Source organism: Triticum urartu, chromosome 3 (genome assembly GCF_003073215.2).
Source record: "Triticum urartu cultivar G1812 chromosome 3, Tu2.1, whole genome shotgun sequence".
In the NCBI taxonomy this organism is placed as follows: Eukaryota; Viridiplantae; Streptophyta; class Magnoliopsida; order Poales; family Poaceae; genus Triticum; species Triticum urartu.
In genome coordinates this window covers 627,032,247-627,051,681 of record NC_053024.1, presented here as the reverse complement: position 1 = coordinate 627,051,681, position 19,435 = coordinate 627,032,247, and the positions used below count along the sequence as shown (strand labels likewise).

The window sequence follows — 19,435 nt, the reverse complement described above, 5'->3', positions numbered from 1 at the left end:
AAAATGGAGAGTTGCATTGCTGTCAACAAAGACGCTTTGGCCGAGTGGTTAAGGCGTGTGCCTGCTAAGTACATGGGGTTTCCCCGCGAGAGTTCGAATCTCTCAGGCGTCGATGTTTTTAAGTTTCTTCTATTTCTTTGTGCCTTATTTCATTCTGCTCCATTTTTTCTGTCTTATTTATTTATTTTCCGTGAAAAGGTTTTTCTTTAACTCCAAGGCATCGTTTAAAAAAAAATCTCTGATATATTTCTCTATACTCAAGTCTTTTTTACTCTTTTTTCCCTGCCTTATTTCATTCTACTCCATTTTTTCTGTCTTATTTATTTATTTTCCGTGAAAAGGTTTTTCTTTAACTCCAAGGCATCGTTTAAAAAAAAATCTCTGATATATTTCTCTATACTCAAGTCTTTTTTACTCTTTTTTCCCTGCCTTATTTCATTCTACTCCATTTTTTCTGTCTTATTTATTTATTTTCCGTGAAAAGGTTTTTCTTTAACTCCAAGGCATCGTTTAAAAAAAAATCTCTGATATATTTCTCTATACTCAAGTCTTTTTTACTCTTTTTTCCCTGCCTTATTTCATTCTACTCCATTTTTCCCTTACTCTTTTTTTTCTGTCTTATTTCATTCTACTCCATTTTTCTCTCTATTCTATCTACTCCATTTTCTCACTGTCTTATTTCTTCTTTTCATGAATGATTCTTTTTACTCCAAGGCGTCAACATTTTTTATTTTTCATTCTTTGGCTTATTTCTCTACTAGCAAAAGAGCCTGTGCGTCGCAATAGAAGAAGAAAATACCGCACGGCCCTAGCCCAGTAACCACAACTAAGACCCCAATAGGTCTTGCCGAGGTTATTGACGGTTTCCTTCGTCTTCATTTTGGCTTTAATGAGCTGTTCATTGCAATCCAGATCGGTGTCGGTACGAAAGAAAGATGGATCGTGTGCTATTAACTAAGGTTGCATCCTAAATAGCATTTAAAACATTTAACAGGTAAAATAACATCATATTCTACATATTTTTCTAATCAAATTTCATGTATAACATGTTAAAATTGGAGTTAGAGTTTAAAAAATACAGGTACTTTAAAAAACTATTATTTGTTATAAATGGACGGGAGGTTAATTATATAAATGTCAGTGATTTTCTGCTAAAACGAAAAAATGATTCATTTTCTGTCACTTAATGGTGGAGTGCGGGTTATTTACCAGAAAAGTGAGGGGGCAGTAAAGACGGTTCGTTTTCTCACTTAAATATGGATGGCGGGTTAATTCACTGAAAACAGAGAGGGTCTCTATAAAAATTGCTGACGGTGAACGGGCAAAAGCACTCCATACTTTATTAGTAGGTAAGATACTCAAGTTTTTATACTCTAAAATTGACGCATGATGGTGTGTTCTTATGTTTTGTTGTAGCTACTTGCCGGTATCAACATGTCTTTCTTGTTAGAATTTTAACAATTATTTTAGTGGTAGGCTGAAACATCATAGATTATGTTTCCTTTGTAAGAATTACAATATTTTTTGCGGGGTAAAACATTACAATATTACAAGCCCATACTCCAAGGCAATATATTTTAAATTTTAATTCCCTGGCTTATATCTTTATACTCAAGTTTTTCTTAACTTCAAAATTGACTCATGCCGAGCAGGGGTGGTTGGATGGGCTGGCATGAGCTCGGCGTGTAGGGGTGGGAACAACAACAAGGGAAAGTTCCCTCCCACCAAGCTCGGGCTGGTTTTCGGTATACGCAAAAACAAAGGAATGATATTCTACATATGCGGTCTGGGAGGCTGGTTTGCAATTTACTGCAAAATAAAATTACAGTACGCCCGGTTTTACAGTATCTGACCTGAATGTTTGTTTGTTTTTTGCGCCGAAACACTACAACGATAGTTATTTTTATTCTTTTACGGTATGTGCTAGAGTTCCTCTAAGCCAAACAATGCTCCATGCTATGAACACGACCGGTGATGCATCACGGTATGTCATAACTGATGTGGTTGCTCCGCCTAGCTTGGTGATACTTTGTGCTGGCTCAAGAAGCTTGCAATGCATCAGCTCGCCTCCCACGGAGTGTTTGTAGCTGGCATGGAAATGAAAAAAGCGTCTATAAAATTAGAAGAGAGGCTATGTTTTCAAGGTGGTTTTGTGCAAAATATTGCCACATGGTGATAGTCAACCTACGACGTACTCCTTCCATCATTGAAAAAGTGTACTTCCAACTTTGTTGGAAAGTCAAAATTTTTATGTTTGACCATATTTATACAATAATAGATCAACATTTATGCCATCAAATTAGTAGCATTAGATTCCTGATAAAATATATTTTCGTCATATACCTATTTGAATTCACAAGCATTGATATATTTTTGCACAAACCCGGTCAAACTTTAAGATAGTTTGACCCTTGAACAAAGTTGGAAGTGCACTATTTCAAAAATGGAGGGAGTATATGTAAATCAAATCTGATACAAACTTATAATTTTATAAGAATTAAGACTTCAATAGTAACTATTATTTTCATTCACCAAGAACTTCATTTGTTTCTAAATATAAGACCTTTGAGAGGTTTCAATATGGACTACATATGGAGCATAATGAGTAAATCTACACTTTAAAATATATCTACATATATTCGTATGTAAATTGGAATCTCTAAAATGGTTTGTATTTAGAAACGGAGAGAGTAGCTATTTTTTGGCGGTTATGAGAAACTTGTTTTAGGGGTTATGAACCCGCGATCCTCCTTCCTCCCCTACAGCGCCCAAGGGCGGCTCGGGCGCCGGTCGCGGCCACGGGGAGGACCACCCACCCCCTGCGGACGGAAGTGATGCTTCCAACGCGAGCCTTGTCGTGTTCCCGGCTTCGTCCCCCCGCTCCCCTGCTGGTATTCTTCCCTACATCTCCAGTGAGCTATCCACCGAGATCGTCTCCTCACCTGCTACCCCACCTCCGCCGGATGCTCCTGCTCCTCCCGTGGAGGTTGGGCCGGTTCCGAAAGGGGATCCCACCCATTCCTCTCCCCGCGCCACCCCGGGTCAGGCGGACCTGGGGACCCCGGCGCCGATGGCTCTGATCCCGGCCACGCCCGCCTCTTCGCCGACCCGCCCCTCGACCTCCTCATGCATCGCCCTGGGTGGGGTGTCGACGATGGTGGTCACCCCGGTGGCCGCCCCTCCACTCCCGCCTCGGTCTGCGGCGTACTCCAGGAGGGGCCGGTCGACCTCGACCCCGGTGACCTCCTCGCGACGCAGTGCTCGAATTGAGGCGGCCAGACCGGCGGGCAGCCCGGCTCTTCCCATCCCTGAGCGTGCTGCTCTACGGGCCGCTTCCCGGAACCTTGAGTTAGGTACCCCATCCATTCCGACCACCTCTGCTACCTGTTCCTTCTCTGCGTTGGAGTCGATTCCGCTTGGCCGCCTCGCTAAGGTGGCAGCGGACTCGGCCATAGTGTTCAGGGGGGAGGTTGCCCCCCCCCTCTAGTTCAGATCGAGGCGATACGTGCGCGGGAACTCCTTGATGGTCGTCTGGCTGAGGCCCGCGCATGTCTCTCCTCCTCCTCGGCTACCCCTACCGGGCTGTTCCGAGCGTCGGCCCTCTCGCGGCGGTCGCCCCGGGTGAGATCCGGGGCTGCACCCGCGCGCGTACTGCAGCCCTCCGCGCCCAGAGCGCCTCACGTGTCTTGGGGTCAAGCAACCCCTCGATGGATGCGTGATGCGGACCATCTTCTGGAACATCCGCGGTTTCGGCCAAGCTGGTCGGCGCCGCCAACTCATCGACTACATGCGAACCGAGCGAATCGACATCGTGGCAATCCAAGAAACGATGCGGACTGAATTCTCCTTGTTGGAACTTGAGCATCTAAGCTCCGACTTGTTTGCTTGGCATTGGCTCCCTTCTAGTGGGAGTACGGGCCACTCAGGTGGCATCCTCCTAGGCGTGAAGGATGCCACCTTCGAGGTAGGAAGCATGGACCGAGGAGAGTTCTTCGTTAGCATGGAGGTGTTTGAGCGGGCTCTTAATTTCAAATGGGAAATCATCACGGTTTATGGCCCTGCCGATCACCGCCGATCTGAGGCCTTCCTCGTGGAGCTCCGTAGGAAGGTAGCCTCTGCCCAGCTACCGGTGGTAGTGGGCGGTGATTTCAATCTCATCAGGACGGAAGAATATAAGAGCAATAATTTAGTGAATTTCCCTCACATGCAAATGTTCAATGACTACATTGCTGACATGGGGTTGCGCGAGCTCGATCGGGTCGGGGCGAGATTCACTTGGACTAACCGCCAGGTTGATCCGACTCGCTCGGTCCTCGATCCGGTCTTCGTCTCCCCTGAGTGGGACATTCGTTGCCCCCTAGCATCGCTTCAGGCGATTACGCGGATTGGCTCAGACCACGTCCCCCTTCTTCTCTCTTTGGAGAATGTGTTGGGGAACGTAGTAATTTCAAAAAAATTCCTACACACACGCAAGATCATGGTGATGCATAGCAACGAGAGGGGGAGAGTGTGATCTACGTACCCTTGTAGATCGACAACGGAAGCGTTAACTTGGTTGATGTAGTCGTACGTCTCCACGGCCCGACCGATCAAGCACCGAAACTACGGCACCTCCGAGTTCTAGCACACGTTCAGCTCGATGACGATCCCCGGACTCCGATCCAGCAAAGTGTCGGGGAAGAGTTCCGTCAGCACGACGGCGTGGTGACGATCTTGATGTACTACCGTCGCAGGGCTTCGCCTAAGCACCGCTACAATATTATCGAGGATTATGGTGGAAGGGGGCACCGCACACGGCTAAGAATATGATCACGTGGATCAACTTGTGTGTCTTGGGGTGCCCCCTGCCCCCGTATATAAAGGATCAAGGGGAGGAGGCCGGCCGGCCCCTATGGCGCGCCAAGGAGGAGTCCTCCTCCTAGTAGGAGTAGGACTCCTACTAGGAGGGGGAGAGAAGTGGGGAGGGAGAAGGAAAGGGGGGCGCCGCCCCCCCTCTCCTAGTCCAATTCGGACCAGGGGGGAGGAGGCGCGCGGCCCACCTTTGGCTGCCCCCCTCTCTCTCCACTAAGGCCCATATGGCCCATTACTCCTCCCGGGGGGTTCCGGTAACCCTCCGGCTCTCCGATTTTCTCCGAAATCACCCGGAACACTTTCGGTGTCCGAATATAGCCGTCCAATATATCAATCTTTATGTCTCGACCATTTCGAGACTCCTCGTCATGTCCGTGATCACATCCGGGACTCCGAACTAACTTTGGTGCATCAAAACTCATAAACTCATAATATAACTGCCATCGAAACCTTAAGCGTGCGGACCCTACGGGTTCGAGAACAATGTAGACATGACCGAGACACGTCTCCGGTCAATAACAAATAGCGGAACCTAGATGCTCATATTGGCTCCTACATATTCTACGAAGATCTTTATTGGTCAGACCGCATAACAACATATGTTGTTCCCTTTGTCATCGGTATGTTACTTGCCCGAGATTTGATCGCCGGTATCTCAATACCTAGTTCAATCTCGTTACCGGCAAGTCTCTTTACTCGTTCCGTAATACATCATCTCGCAACTAACTCATTCGTTGTAATGCTTGCAAGGCTTATGTGATGTGCATTACCGAGAGGGCCCAGAGATACCTCTCCGACAATCGAAGTGACAAATCCTAATCTCAAAATACGCCAACCCAACATGTACCTTTGGAGACACCTGTAGAGCACCTTTATAATCACCCATTTACGTTGTGACGTTTGGTAGCACACAAAGTGTTCCTCCGGCAAACGGGAGTTGCATAATCTCATAGTCATAGGAACATGTATAAGTCATGAAGAAAGCAATAGCAACATACTAAACGATCGGGTGCTAAGCTAATGGAATGGGTCATGTCAATCAGATCATTCAACTAATGATGTGATCCCGTTAATCAAATGACAACTCTTTGTCCATGGTTAGGAAACATAACCATCTTTGATTAACAAGCTAGTCAAGTAGAGGCATACTAGTGACACTCTGTTTGTCTATGTATTCACACATGTATTATGTTTCCGGTTAATACAATTCTAGCATGAATAATAAACTTTTATCATGATATAAGGAAATAAATAATAACTTTATTATTGCCTCTAGGGCATATTTCCTTCAGAATGATCGCCCTCCCCTGCCACCCCGCTTCCGCTTCGAAACCTTCTGGCTACGCCAGCCTGGATTTACTGCCGCGGTGGCTGCCAGATGGCGGGAGGCGCGGGATGCCCCCCACCGTGCCCTGTCCGCCGTTGATTCATGTAATTTCTGTGCCAAATGGTCACGAGAATTTATGAAAGGATGGGGCGCCAATGTGGGTAGGGATATCCGTGAGAGGAAGAAAACCCTCCTTGAGGGCGTTCAGGCCCTGGACCTGAGGGCTGACGTCGCCGGCCTGTCGGCAGACGAATGGATGCTTAGATACGATCTGGAAGATCAGCTCACGGTCATCTACACCGATGAGGAGGCATACTGGCGATTATGAGGTACGCAGAATTGGGTCCTCAAGGGGGATGCCAATACGGCCTACTTCCAGGCCATCGCTAATGGCCGCAGACGCCGTAACTCCATCCCCCTCCTGTGGGACGGAGCGACCCTCCTTCAGCGGCTGGAGGAGATCCAGACCCATGTAGACGGCTTTTCCAGAGAACTATTCTCTGCGTCCCCTCGGGGAGGTCTTGCCTTAGCGCAAGACATTTGGCCTGCCCACTGCTGCGTTACGCCTATGGACAACGCGGCCCTCACAGCCCCGTTCTCCGAGGCTGAAGTATGGGAGGCAATAAAGGGCATGAACCCATCTTCGGCCCCTGGGCCGGATGGATTCGCAGTCAAGTTCTTCCAGACCTTTTGGGAGGTGATCAAACAGGAGGTGATGGCCCTGTTTGACGAGTTCTTTGTTGGGTCCATTGACCTCAACCGGTTGAACTACGGGGTAATCACGCTCATCCCCAAGGTGGCTGGGGCGTCCGACATCTGTCAATTTCGGCCGATTACGGTGATTAATGTCATCTTCCGCATCCTTGCCAAGGGGTACGCCATTAGGGCGGCTCCTATCGCCGACCGGATCACCCACCCGGACCAGTCAGCCTTTATTCAGGGCCGTTATATCCTTGATGGAGTCTTGGTGTTCCATGAAGCGCTCCATGAGGTGCACTCCAAACACCTCAAGGCAGTCTTCCTGAAACTGGATTTCCACAAGGCCTACGACACGGTCAGTTGGACCTTCCTTTGGGAATGTCTTCTCCATAAGGGCTTCGACGACCGGTGGGTTGAAGGAAATATGCCCTAGAGGCAATAATAAAGTTATTATTTATTTCCTTATTTCATGATAAATGTTTATTATTCATGCTAGAATTATATTAACCGGAAACATAATACATGTGTGAATACATAGACAAATAAAGTGTCACTAGTCTGCCTCTACTTGACTAGCTTGTTAATCAAAGATGGTTATGTTTCCTAACCATGGACAAAGAGTTGTTATTTGATTAACGGGATCACATCATTAGGAGAATGATGTGATTGACATGACCCATTCCATTAGCTTAGCACCCGATCGTTTAGTATGTTGCTATTGCCTTCTTCATGACTTATACATGTTCCTATGACTATGAGATTATGCAACTCCCGTTTGCCAGAGGAACACTTTGTGTGCTACCAAATGTCACAACGTAACTGGGTGATTATAAAGGTGCTCTACAGGTGTCTCCAAAGGTACATGTTGGGTTGGCGTATTTCGAGATTAGGATTTGTCACTCCGATTGTCGGAGAGGTATCTCTGGGCCCTCTCGGTAATGCACATCACATAAGTCTTGCAAGCATTGCAACTAATGAGTTAGTTGCGAGATGATGTATTACGAAACGAGTAAATAGACTTGCCGGTAACGAGATTGAACTAGGTATTGAGATACCGACGATCGAATCTCGGGCAAGTAACATACCGATGACAAAGGGAACAACGTATGTTGTTATGCGGTTTGACCGATAAAGATCTTCGTAGAATATGTGGGAGCCAATATGAGCATCCAGGTTCCGCTATTGGTTATTAACCGGAGACGTGTCTCGATCATGTCTACATTGTTCTCGAACCCGTAGGGTCCGCACGCTTAAGGTTTCGATGACAGTTATATTATGAGTTTATGAGTTTTGATGTACCGAAGTTAGTTCGGAGTCCCGGATGTGATCACGGACATGACGAGGAGTCTCGAAATGGTTGAGACATAAAGATTGATATATTGGAAGCCTATGTTTGGACATCGGAAGTGTTCCGGGTGAAATCGGCATTTTACCGGAGTACCGGGAGGTTACCGGAACCCCCCGGTAACCTAATGGGCCTTAATGGGCCTAGTGGAGGAAGAGGAGAGGAGGCCTAGGGGCTGCCGCGCACCCCTCCCCCCCAAGTCCGAATTGGACAAGGAGGGGGGCGACGCCCCCCTTTCCTTTCTTCCCTCTCCTCCTTCCCCCCAAGTCCTAATCCAACTTGGGAAAAGGGAGGGGAGTCCTACTCCCGGTAGGAGTAGGACTCCTCCTGTGCGCCTCCTCCTAGGGCCGGCCGCACCCCCCCTTGGCTCCTTTATATACGGGGGCAGGGGACACCCCAAGACACACAAGTTGATCTTCGTGATCGTTCTCTTAGCCGTGTGCGGTGCCCCCCTCCACCATAATCCTCGATAATATTGTAGCGGTGCTTAGGCGAAGCCCTGCGATGGTAGAACATCAAGATCGTCACCACGCCGTCGTGCTGACGAAACTCTTCCCCGACACTTTGCTGGATCGGAGTCCGGGGATCGTCATCGAGCTGAACGTGTGCTAGAACTCGAAGGTGCCGTAGTTTCGGTGCTTGATCGGTCGGTCGCGGAGACGTACGACTACATCAACCGCGTTGTCATAATGCTTCTGCTTTCGGTCTACAAGGGTACGTGGACAACACTCCCCCCTCTCGTTGCTATGCATCACCATGATCTTGCGTGTGCGTAGGAAATTTTTGAAATTACTACGTTCCCCAACATGGGTGACTAGGGTGATGCAGATGGTGTCCTCGGGGCGCACTGTGGTTAACATTAATGGGGAGATCGGCCCTTTTTTCCCCACATTTTGTGGGGTTCGTCAGGGTGACCCCTTCTTTCCGTTCCTATTTAACATGGTGGTAGATGCCCTGGCGGCCATCCTTGAAAGGGCCAAGGCGGCTGGCCACATTAAGGGAATAGTTCCGCATCTGGTTGGGGGGAACGGTGTATCCCTCCTCCAATATGCGGATGACACCATTATCATGGTGGAGGGCTCGGAGAGTGATATCGCCAACCTCAAGTTCCTCCTGCTGTGCTTCCAGCAAATGGCCGGCCTTAAGATCAACTTCGACAAGAGTGAGGTGATGGTATTGGGCTACACCCAGGAAGAGCGCCAGAGCATTGCGGATCGGCTTAACTGCCACCTCGGGTGCTTCCCCACGACTTACCTGGGGATCCCCATTAGCGACTCCAGGCTTACGGTGGCCGAGCTGCGCGCCACGGTGGGGAAGCACCGGATCGAACCCTGGCAGGGTAGATGGCTCTCGAAAGCAGCCCGAACGGTGCTCATTAACTCCTCCCTCTCCAGCCTAATGTTATTCATCATGAGCTTCTACAGCCTCCCCGAGACCCTCCATCACGAGATTGCCACCGTCCAGGGGCGTTTCTACTGGGCCGGCGAGGGTGATAAGCAGAAGTACCACATGGTCAAGTGGTCGGAGATCTGCAAACCCCACGACCAGGGCGATTTGGGTATCATGTCCTCCAAACGCATGAACATTGCCCTACTGACTAAGTGGCTATGGCGGATCGCTAATGGAGAAGGTGGACTGTGGCTCCGCATTATTCAGCAAAAATACCTCCGCGGTCAGCCCCTCGCCTTCTGCCAGCATTCTGGGGGATCACAGTTCTGGCAGTCCATCATCCAGCTCCTCCCTGTCCTTCAGATCGGAACCTCGATCGAGATTGGCTCCGGCACTGCCACCTTGTTCTGGTTTGACAGATGGGTGGGCGACTCGCCCCTTGCGGCCCGCTTCCCGAACCTCTTCTCCATCGCGGTCGCGCCACAGATCTCCGTGGCAACCGCCCTTACTGACCTAGGGCAACTTGCGTTTCGGAGACCTTTCAGTCCGGCTGAGATCGAGGACTGGCAGGAGCTGCTCGACTGCATAGCTCTTCACGAACCTGAACTCTCGACGGACGACGACCGTGCCAGATGGCGGTTAGAGCCATCTGGGCAATTCTCCACCAAATCTCTCTACCTCGCCATCGTCCCTTCGCTTGGTCACGAGGCACTTTCCTCCATTTGGGAGATTCGCCTCCCCCTGAAGATTAGGATCTTCTTGTGGCAATGGATTCGTGGCCGCCTCCCTTCTGGTGTTGAGGTTCTGAAACGCAATGGCCTTGGAGACGGGCGTTGCCCGCTCTGTGGACCTGAAGAAGATTCGAACCATATCTTCTTCACCTGCATGTCTGCGCAGTTTCTCTGGAGCTGTTTCCGCGAGATTGTTGGTGGAAACTGGGACCATAACAATTTCCCCGCTCTCTTTGCCGAACTCCAGGCGATCCCTCCCGCGTTGCGCCACACTAGGTGGCTGACCATTGGGGTCCTGGCCTGGACGCTGTGAACTGTTAGGAATAAACTTGTGATTCAGCGTATTCCTCTTCGTCGTGCGACTGATGCTTTGTTCAAATGGTCTGATTACTTACAGCTTTGGCGGCCGCTTAGCCGGCCCAGGGAGAGAGACGCCATCACCTCCATCATCACCCAGCTCCGTGCGATGGCCCTTCGATTGACGCCGCCGCTTCCCCCACCTCCTCCGGAACCAGATTAGATCGTCATGTCGTCGACTCCGCCGCCACCTCCTGGGATTGTGTCTTCGTCCTTTTGTGTTAGGTGTGATGTGCTATACCCACAGCGGAACTTGGGTATTGTGTGTGTGTCTGTGCTTGCTGGTGTGGTTCCTGACTTGCGGTGGCGTTGCGTTTGTGTGTGCGCTGTGTTCTATTGTTCTATTGTTATCTTGATACTTTGTGTTTGATGGATGCTTTTATTTATAAAGCGGGATGAAAGCCTTTTTGGGTGACCCTCCAATAGCCTAGGGCTTCTGCTGCCATAAACCAGGGCTGGCTTGCGGTCCATCCCCACCCGGCGCAAAATCGGCAAGGGGAGCCTCTGCCGAGCGCGGCGGCGCTGCGATTTTTTCCAAACCGAGTCCGCCGGCGAGACGGCTAGTTCGCTTCGTAGCCTCACTGGAGACGAAGCGGAGCCGTGTCCGTATGCAAACTGGTCGGGGGGTGGGGGGCATATAATCTCCCTCTCTCCGAAGACAGGGAAGGCGTCGATTTGGTTCACCAAATCGCCAAGCTACGACTCCTTCCGCAGCCTCGCGCCGGGCTCCGCCGCCACCCGGCCGGCACCACTCAGCAGCAGGTAAGATTACAGGCGACTGGGAATTTTGGGATGCAACTACAGTAGTGAATGTCAATCTCAGCATGACTAGGTTATTACTGAACATGGTTTATCAGTTTAGTCTGCGGCAGGTCATGCGGAAAATTGTCTAGCAGACGCCCTGCAAAAACAAGATCGACTATGATGTTGTCACCGGTCAAATGTACCGCTAAAAGAAGCAAATCCGAGCCTGTGATCCATAGTCTCCCGGAGGTAGGTCCAAGGACATTATTAAGTTCATTCAGTTCTGAATTAATCTGAAAATATCTTTTAGTGTCCTCATCTAGGTTTTTTCTTTTCAAACATTCAGTGTGTTCAGGGTAGTATTATGATTCTTCTAACTGGTACTGAATTTTCTATCTGTCCTGATCCAGGGTATCATGCATGACATAATATCAAGGCTGACACTGAAGGATGCTGTGAGGGCCAGTTTGGTGTCGACAAACTGGAGACGACTATGGACATGCCATTCTAATCTATGCTTTGACAGTCCCACGATCCTGAACCGCGAGTATGGCACCATTAGCAGGAGCAGCAGCAGGAGGGGCAGAAGAAGACGCAGGTTCATCAGGCGTGTCGATGCCATCCTGGAATCCCACAGCGGTACAGGGCTAAGAAGATTTGGTATCACGTTCGCTCTTGACGCGAGGCACACGGAACATCTGGATCGATGGCTCAAGTTCGCACTCGATTCCAGGGCATCTGAGATTGCTGTTAATTTGTTCCCTGTGTTCTACAAGGGTTTCGTGAGGTCATATGAATGGGAGGATGCATACACCTTGCCGTCTCATATGTTTAGCAGTCAAGGGGCATCTTACATCGAGTCACTTGAGCTCGTCTTTGCATCGTTGAAGCTATCCCGTGATTTCTATGGCCCTTTGAAGCTTAGAGTGTTGGATCTCCAATCTGTTCACATGTCGGAAGGAGATCTCGAGCTGCTGTTGTCCAAGTGCAGTTCATTGGAGTGTTTGCGCCTGGGTCGTTGTTACCCAGTGCTTAATCTGAAAGTGCAGAAACCACTATGTCGGCTGCGTAATTTATCTGTCCGGGGATGTCAGCTGCAGGTTATGGAATTCAGTGCTCCGAATCTAGCAAAATTTGAGTATTCGGGTCAGGCCATACCCATTACACTCGGTGAATCCATGAAGCCAACAGAGGCTACTGTGACGCTCTTGGGATATGATGACACTCTTGAACATGTCTTCACTGAACTTCCAAAAACCCTGTCTCACGTGGAGACACTATCTGTGAACACTTGCATAAACACCGAGGTACTGTACCGACCAGCATGATGCATGTTTCATTTCTATCTATGTAAAAAGAGTATGCCATGTAAATATCGTTTTATTGACCTTGTAGGTGGTTGGATTTTCAAATTGCCTGATGAAGTTCACTCATCTGATAAAACTGGAGGTGACTGTAAGTATTCTCGGGGACTCGAGAATCAGAAATGGGATTCTTCGTTTAGTGAGTCTTCTAGAGGTGGCCCCTCTTCTGCAAAGGCTCGAGTTAAATGTAAGCGCCCCTCTTGCTCTGATGCATGTCTCTTGTTTATCTTTTGAGACAAACGATGTTTGCTTAGTGCTTGTTGCATTTGATCCGCCGTAGTTTACACTGCACTGTAAGCTTATACTAGATTCGACTACATGGAACTGTAATTCGGATTTTTAAATTTGATTCAAATGGAGGATAACTCTAAGTTGCAGTCTCCAATGCTGCTTGTGTTGTTATCTAACTTCTGGCAACCCTTACATTTTCAGATGCTTCCACATGTCTCGGTAGGGTTTTCCAATGAGCCTGAAGCCTACTGGCATTTTCGGCCATGCGCCCATAGTCATCTCGAGCAGTTCGAGGTTTCAGGGTTTATCGGTCTAAGAAGTCAGCTTGAGGTGGTATTGTGCATCCTTGACAACGCAGTGGCTCTGAGGCGGATGTCCGTAGAACCGAGGGTGACGGCACATGATCGTGTCTTTGGACACTTGGCGGAGTTTGAGCTTGATATAAGAAGAGGCAGGGAATGTGCCTTGGACTTCTTTTCGCCCAAAGACTACCCCGGCGTGCAGATTGAGATTTTCTGAAGGACCTTTGGGTTTGGCTTCAGGTGCTGAAGGCCTGAAGGAGTGAAGCGCAACAAATAGGCAAGTGCGAGTTCCAGCACAGCCTTTCTGGCATCTTTGTTTGTTTATGTACATACTCTGGAGGCTTGTTGATCTAATAATGTGTAAGAAAAAACATCATATTTATTTACTTATGTTGAGGAAAGCTTGGTCGCATTTGTGCCAGCCATGTGTAATCTTGTCTACTAGGGAGAATGAAACTGGTTTACTGCAAGGGCCTGCTAGTTCAAGACACTCCCTCCGTTTCTTTACTCTGCTTATTACTACTTATTAGGAGAAGCCTTTGGCTGACAAATACTTTCATCCAAACTACGTTCATCCAAGCCATCTTTTTAGTTAAAAGGTACTGTCAAGCGAACTACGTTCATCCAAACCATCTTTTTAGTTAAAAGGTACTGTATCTTGCGTTGCACAGCAATAAAAATATAATCCTGCGATGGGACAGTGTGTCAACTTATTTATTTTGTTAACTTCGTATCAACTGTCAAGATTTTTTTTAAACACAATGCAACGCAGATGCTCACACACGCACACGGCACACACACACTCTCCTATAAACGTACGTACGCACACCCTATCCCTATGAGCATATCCGAAATACTGAGCAGGCGGACATCTTGTGTTTCACGAAGCGACCTCGTGTGTCTTTGTAGTCGATGGGAACGTCTTCTTTCACTAAACAAAACATCGCCGTGAAGCCTGAAATAAATCCAGAAAAATGTAAGGACCGGTGCCAAGTGTAGAACTTGAACCTTGATGGGCTGGTTTCACCACAAAGAACCTAACCATCTGAGCTACGCTCAGTTCGCTCAACTGTTGGAACTTGCCAACCAAGTCAAATGCATCAAGGACGAAGCGGATTGACTTCTAGTAAAGGATGATGAGATTAAGCATAGATGTCGAGAGTAATTTGACAAACGGTTCAATGGAGAGAATGAGAAGTCTATCATTTTTTGATATGTATGAGAAGTCAACCATTGAGCTGAATGACTCATATGATAATACCAATAGATGTTTTGTGTAACGAATGCAAGAGTCTAAGGTCAGAGAGGTTGTAAAAATGATGAAATGAGGCAAGACGATGGGCCCTAATTGTATCTCCATTGATGTATGGAGAGACCTCGAAGAGATAGAGATAGTATGGTAACTAAGCTTTTCAACCTTATTTTTCAAACAAATAAGATGCCCGAAGAATGGAGTCGGAGTATATTAGTACCGGTCTTCAAGAACAAGGGGGAGTTCAATGTTGCACTAGTTAACATGTACTCCACCCGTCCCATAATGTAAGGCGTTTTTTAACACTAGTCTAGTGTCAAAAACTGTCTTATATTATGGGGCGGAGAGAGTAATTAAGCTGATGAACTATACAATGAAGCTATGGAAGAGATTGAGCTCCGCTTAAGAAGATTTACAAGTATGACAAAAAGATCTGTTTGATTTCATGCTTGGGAGGCCGACCAGGGAAACCATTTTCTTGGTATGACAACCTATGGAGAGATACATGGAATAAAATGACATGCGATATTGACTTGAAGAAGGCCTACGATAAGATATCACGAAATGTTACCTTCATCAAGGACATGAGCGATAATGTCGAGGCAAGTGCTTGAACAAATGATGGTGACACTAGTAACTTCCTCATTAAAATAGGACTACATTAAGGGTCAACTTTGAGCCCTTATCTTTTTTGCGTTGGTGATGGATAGGGTCACAAATCCAAGATCTAGGGAGGGGGGAGGCACTATTCATTCTTCATTCGAAACTCATGAATGTTGGGTCGGAGGTTTTTGCCTTGTTATCAAAAAAGGGAGTTGGGTAAAGCAAACTCCCTCCTTGGACGAGCCCGGGGCTTAGTCAAATAGAATGGGTTGCACTGCTTGGAAGAGAATATACAAGGAGGTATTTCATTGTATATGCTCTTTGTGGATGATGTGGTGCAAGTTGACATTACTCGGACAAGGGTTAATAAAAAATTTAAAGTTTGCGAAGACATATTTTGCAATCAAAAGGTTTTAGGTTTAGTAGAATCAAAACTTAGTACATAGAGGTGTGGTCGGTACTACTAGGCACGAGGGGTTAGTCTTGGTCGGCAGGTGGTACCTCAGAAGAACACCTTCCAATATTTGGGATCAATATTGCAGAAGGATGATGATATCGATGAAGACGTGAGCCATCGAATCAAATGTGGATGGATGAAATGGTGCCAAGCTTATGACGTTTTTTATGACAAGAGTGCCACAAAAGGTAAAAGACAGGTTTTATAGAATGATGATTCGACTTGCGATGTTGTATGGTGCTGGATTGTGGCCAACTAAACACCGACATATCCACCAGTTAGTTATAGCAGAGATGTGCATGGTGAGACGAATATGTGACCACACAAGAAAGGATCGTGTCTATAATAAAGATGTATATGATAGAGTTAGGGTCGCACCAATTGAAGAGAAGATTTTCAACATCGACTGAAATGGTTTGGGCTGTGACAGAGCTCCAGTAAGAATTAAACAGGGGTTAAATGAGTCTTTGAGAGAGAGTTGAGGAGGCTAATTTAGCCTATCATGTCAAATTTAGCCTATACAATGATGAGTATATCAAGTATTATACGAAGAAGCTGAAAATAATTGGAGGGTCGTGGCCCCTCTCGGTCCTAACTAAGCTCTACCTCTAGGTTTAGGCATATACGACACAGATCTCCAAAAGCGCCAGCGCAAAGCGAGCGGTTAAAACATAACATGCTGATAGACTAGAGTGTGTTAAAAGAAATCTGGAGGATTGGAATATCACAAAATAACTAATCATGGACATGAGTGCATGAAAATTAGCTATCCACAAATCAAAACTCAGCCTACCACAATTTGTTTGGGACTAAAGAAGGCTTTATTGTTGTCGTTGTAATAGTATCAACTGTCAAGAACTTCATACTGCACGCACGAAGCTAAGTTAATGTGCGACAGTGATAAATGCTAAAATAAAGAGTGACGTTGCAAGAAAAAGCTGTGGAAGCTAAGTAGGAAGTAAAAGCAGCAAAGACAAAAATAGGGCACCATTGGGTCATAGTTTCAGAAAAAAACCCAGGGATAAATCCTGCAGGCCGTTCAAGTAATACCCCTTCGTTTCAACAAGTCTAAGCGCAACCGCGACTACTCCAAGCATGGCACACGTGTTTTAACATGCCGCACCGCAGTTTGACCGTGTATGGCCACCCCTCACCCCTCACCCCGAAGGAACAAGGGCAGATCGTGCAAACTTCTCAGTTGTGATCCCTATGAACGAAATGAAGCAATGATAACAAGTAAAAAAGAGACTCCGGCTGCACATGCAGCAACCTCAGAGCTTATATACAAGTTTGTTGACCAATCATTTCTTCCTGACTTTTCCAGTAAACAGTAATTTGCAGAGGTTTACTTCTTCGCTCTCCTAGTATCCTTCTGATAGAAAGTGCCTGCGCGACGTGAGTCTACAACACAAAACACAGTATCAGAATACAACAGTAACAGGTGGCAACTGCAACTGAGGAAGGCTATCTGAGTTCATTCTCAAATATGGTAAAATGAATTGAACTTGGACTTCCATCAGATAACTGCAAAAGATGTATAAGACATATCAATAGCCATCTTACAGATTTCAATCAAATTTCAAACAGCCTCCTCCCTCCCCTATACAGCCACCACCCCCTTTCCCTCTCACGCAAGCCAGGACAGGGGCAACATTCCGGTGAGGCGACAAAGCTCCAGCAAGGCAGGTACCTCTCACTTCCTACTTTGGGAGTATTTTTCTAATTTTGGTTTACTGTTGTGAAATAGATATAGTATCTAGTGAACTAGTGAAGCTATGCTCGATCCAATTGCCTCAAAGCTAAATCTGTATACTATACTTCAATCCTTAGGGCAGTTAATGCATTATGGCAACTGGAAGTAGTGGAACTCATGAATGAGGAGCTTCAGCTACAAACTCATGATCCTGCCAAAGCAGTTGCACATATCTTGCAGCGACACTTGGATTGATGATGTATTGAACAAACGTACAGAGTACTAGTGTATGTCCCAAGGTTAGTCCTTGATAATACCAAGGAGGGGTACTAGTGTGTGTCGAACAAAGCAGTTTGCAAACCCATGATCCTACTAGACCTGTTTGGAGTTGCTCCCTCCTTTTCATAATATAATAGAGTGCATTTTAGAAACTTGCTGAGGAGGGGTAGCGCAGGGGATTCCTTCCAGTTTAGTCCCTAATTGCTTACACAATCAACTTTGTAATTCACTTGCACGCCACACCCAGGCTCCTTGAAACAACCGCGACCAGTAAATCCCGTTTTCTCTCCAACATGCATGTGCTACACGCTAGACAAGGGTAATCCGTGCAAGCGTGCACATGCACTGGTATGATGAGCAGTAATTACTATGGTAAAAAGGGTAGCAGTATTTAAAATGGTAAAAAGGGTAGCAGTAATTAAAGGAGGAGGAAACTGTTCTCATCTGTGAAGTGTTAGCATTGGGAAAATGTAATAGGGAGTACACATTCTAATATGGAATTCTGGAAGAAAAAAAACTCTCACACACACTGTTACGGAATGGAGGGAGTACTACATTTGCTTGGGTGAATACGGTAGTGCAACTGCTAAATTTAAATGCAAATTATTAAGGAAATAATGAAAATACTACAGAGCAGCTGCACATCTCTTGCAATGACACAAGTGTTAATGATGTCTTAAACAAACGGACAGAGTACTAGTGTACTTTTTGCACTAATTTGTTTCTTCCTTGATATGTAACTGATTCTGTTTGTTTATTTTTGCACAAAGGTATCAGTGGGATAAGTTGAACGACTCAGAGAGCTGAAAGCTGTGAAGGTCATGAAATTAGTACAATTTACCTTAGTTTAGAGGTGCGGCGCCTATCAGTGTTCGCACTCTGAGTCAGCCCAGGAGGTAATCCCTCTTCTTTACGGTATCTGCTGCGAAACACTGAACCAAAGAAATGATAAACGCAAGGTTTGTAGCCTTCAAGTATAACAGCCTATAACATGCCAACGAAGCCACAAAATTTTCCATCTGGGATGCCAGCTCTAGTTCTTCACCTATGGCACATAAAAGGGGTAATAATTCTTCAATTTGGTACACTCAATTAGTTTGAACAGAAGTAGTGCAAATGAATAATTAGTTATTTACCAACAAATTCATCCTGGAGAGTTGTGAGAAGAAGTTGATAAGCTTCAAAGGCCCTAGCTGGATTATTATCAATACGCTGGGACACCCCGGGAAAGCATATCTGCAGATAATGCCTGGCTTCCAAAATGTCACCTGAATACAAAATATCTTCAATAAAGATATAAGCATACGGCATGTCCTAGGGTACATTCTAGGGAGCGACTATTTCGGTGCACACAATGGAGTCTAACCAATTTCTTAGCCATGCCAGGAGCTCTTTGCAACCAAACATTTGAAGTGCAGTTAGCAGTCCGAACTAGAGAGAAATGTAGAAAATCAAACCAAACCAAACCAACTTCACTTGCAATCAAACAAAACCTGTAAACACTGACAATAACAACCAAACTTGTCGGCTACACAATTTACTAAGGCACTAGAAGGCCCATTTGAAAAATCTTGCTGAACCTGCTGAATGATCTCCACTAGAAGGATTTACTAATGCCCTGAAGGATTTGCAAGACAAACAAAAGAGCAGCATTATGCTCTACGCCAGCAATCTGCCATTATCAAGAAGGTAACTACGTCAACTATAAATAGATTGAAACTGGCAATCCAGATACAGTTTGATGTGCATATCCGAATTTGATAATAATCCACCAGAACACTAATTAATTAGAAGTTTATTGTAAGCAAGCT

General features: G+C 46.6%; 1 protein-coding gene, 1 long non-coding RNA gene and 1 other non-coding gene across 3 annotated transcripts; 2 read left to right on the top strand and 1 right to left on the bottom strand.

The window, feature by feature from the left end:
* Positions 1-30: 30 nt before the first annotated feature.
* Positions 31-112, top strand: TRNAS-GCU. Its single transcript has one exon. It is a non-coding gene; the product is annotated as a tRNA-Ser (tRNA).
* An 11,035-nt stretch (positions 113-11,147) lies between these two features.
* Positions 11,148-13,763, top strand: LOC125548892 (F-box protein At5g03100-like). The gene is made up of 5 exons (XM_048712415.1): positions 11,148-11,461; positions 11,557-11,692; positions 11,854-12,750; positions 12,839-12,994; positions 13,240-13,763. Exons 2-5 carry the CDS (start codon positions 11,621-11,623, stop codon positions 13,555-13,557), a joined length of 1,443 nt encoding a protein of 480 aa, XP_048568372.1. The 5' UTR covers positions 11,148-11,461; positions 11,557-11,620; the 3' UTR covers positions 13,558-13,763.
* Positions 13,764-16,681: 2,918 nt separating this feature from the next.
* On the bottom strand, positions 16,682-18,892 carry LOC125548891. Its single transcript, XR_007301190.1, has 3 exons — positions 18,761-18,892; positions 18,466-18,669; positions 16,682-17,053 (listed from the first exon to the last, which is right to left on the bottom strand). It is a non-coding gene; the product is annotated as an uncharacterized LOC125548891 (long non-coding RNA).
* Between the last annotated feature and the right edge of the window lie 543 nt (positions 18,893-19,435).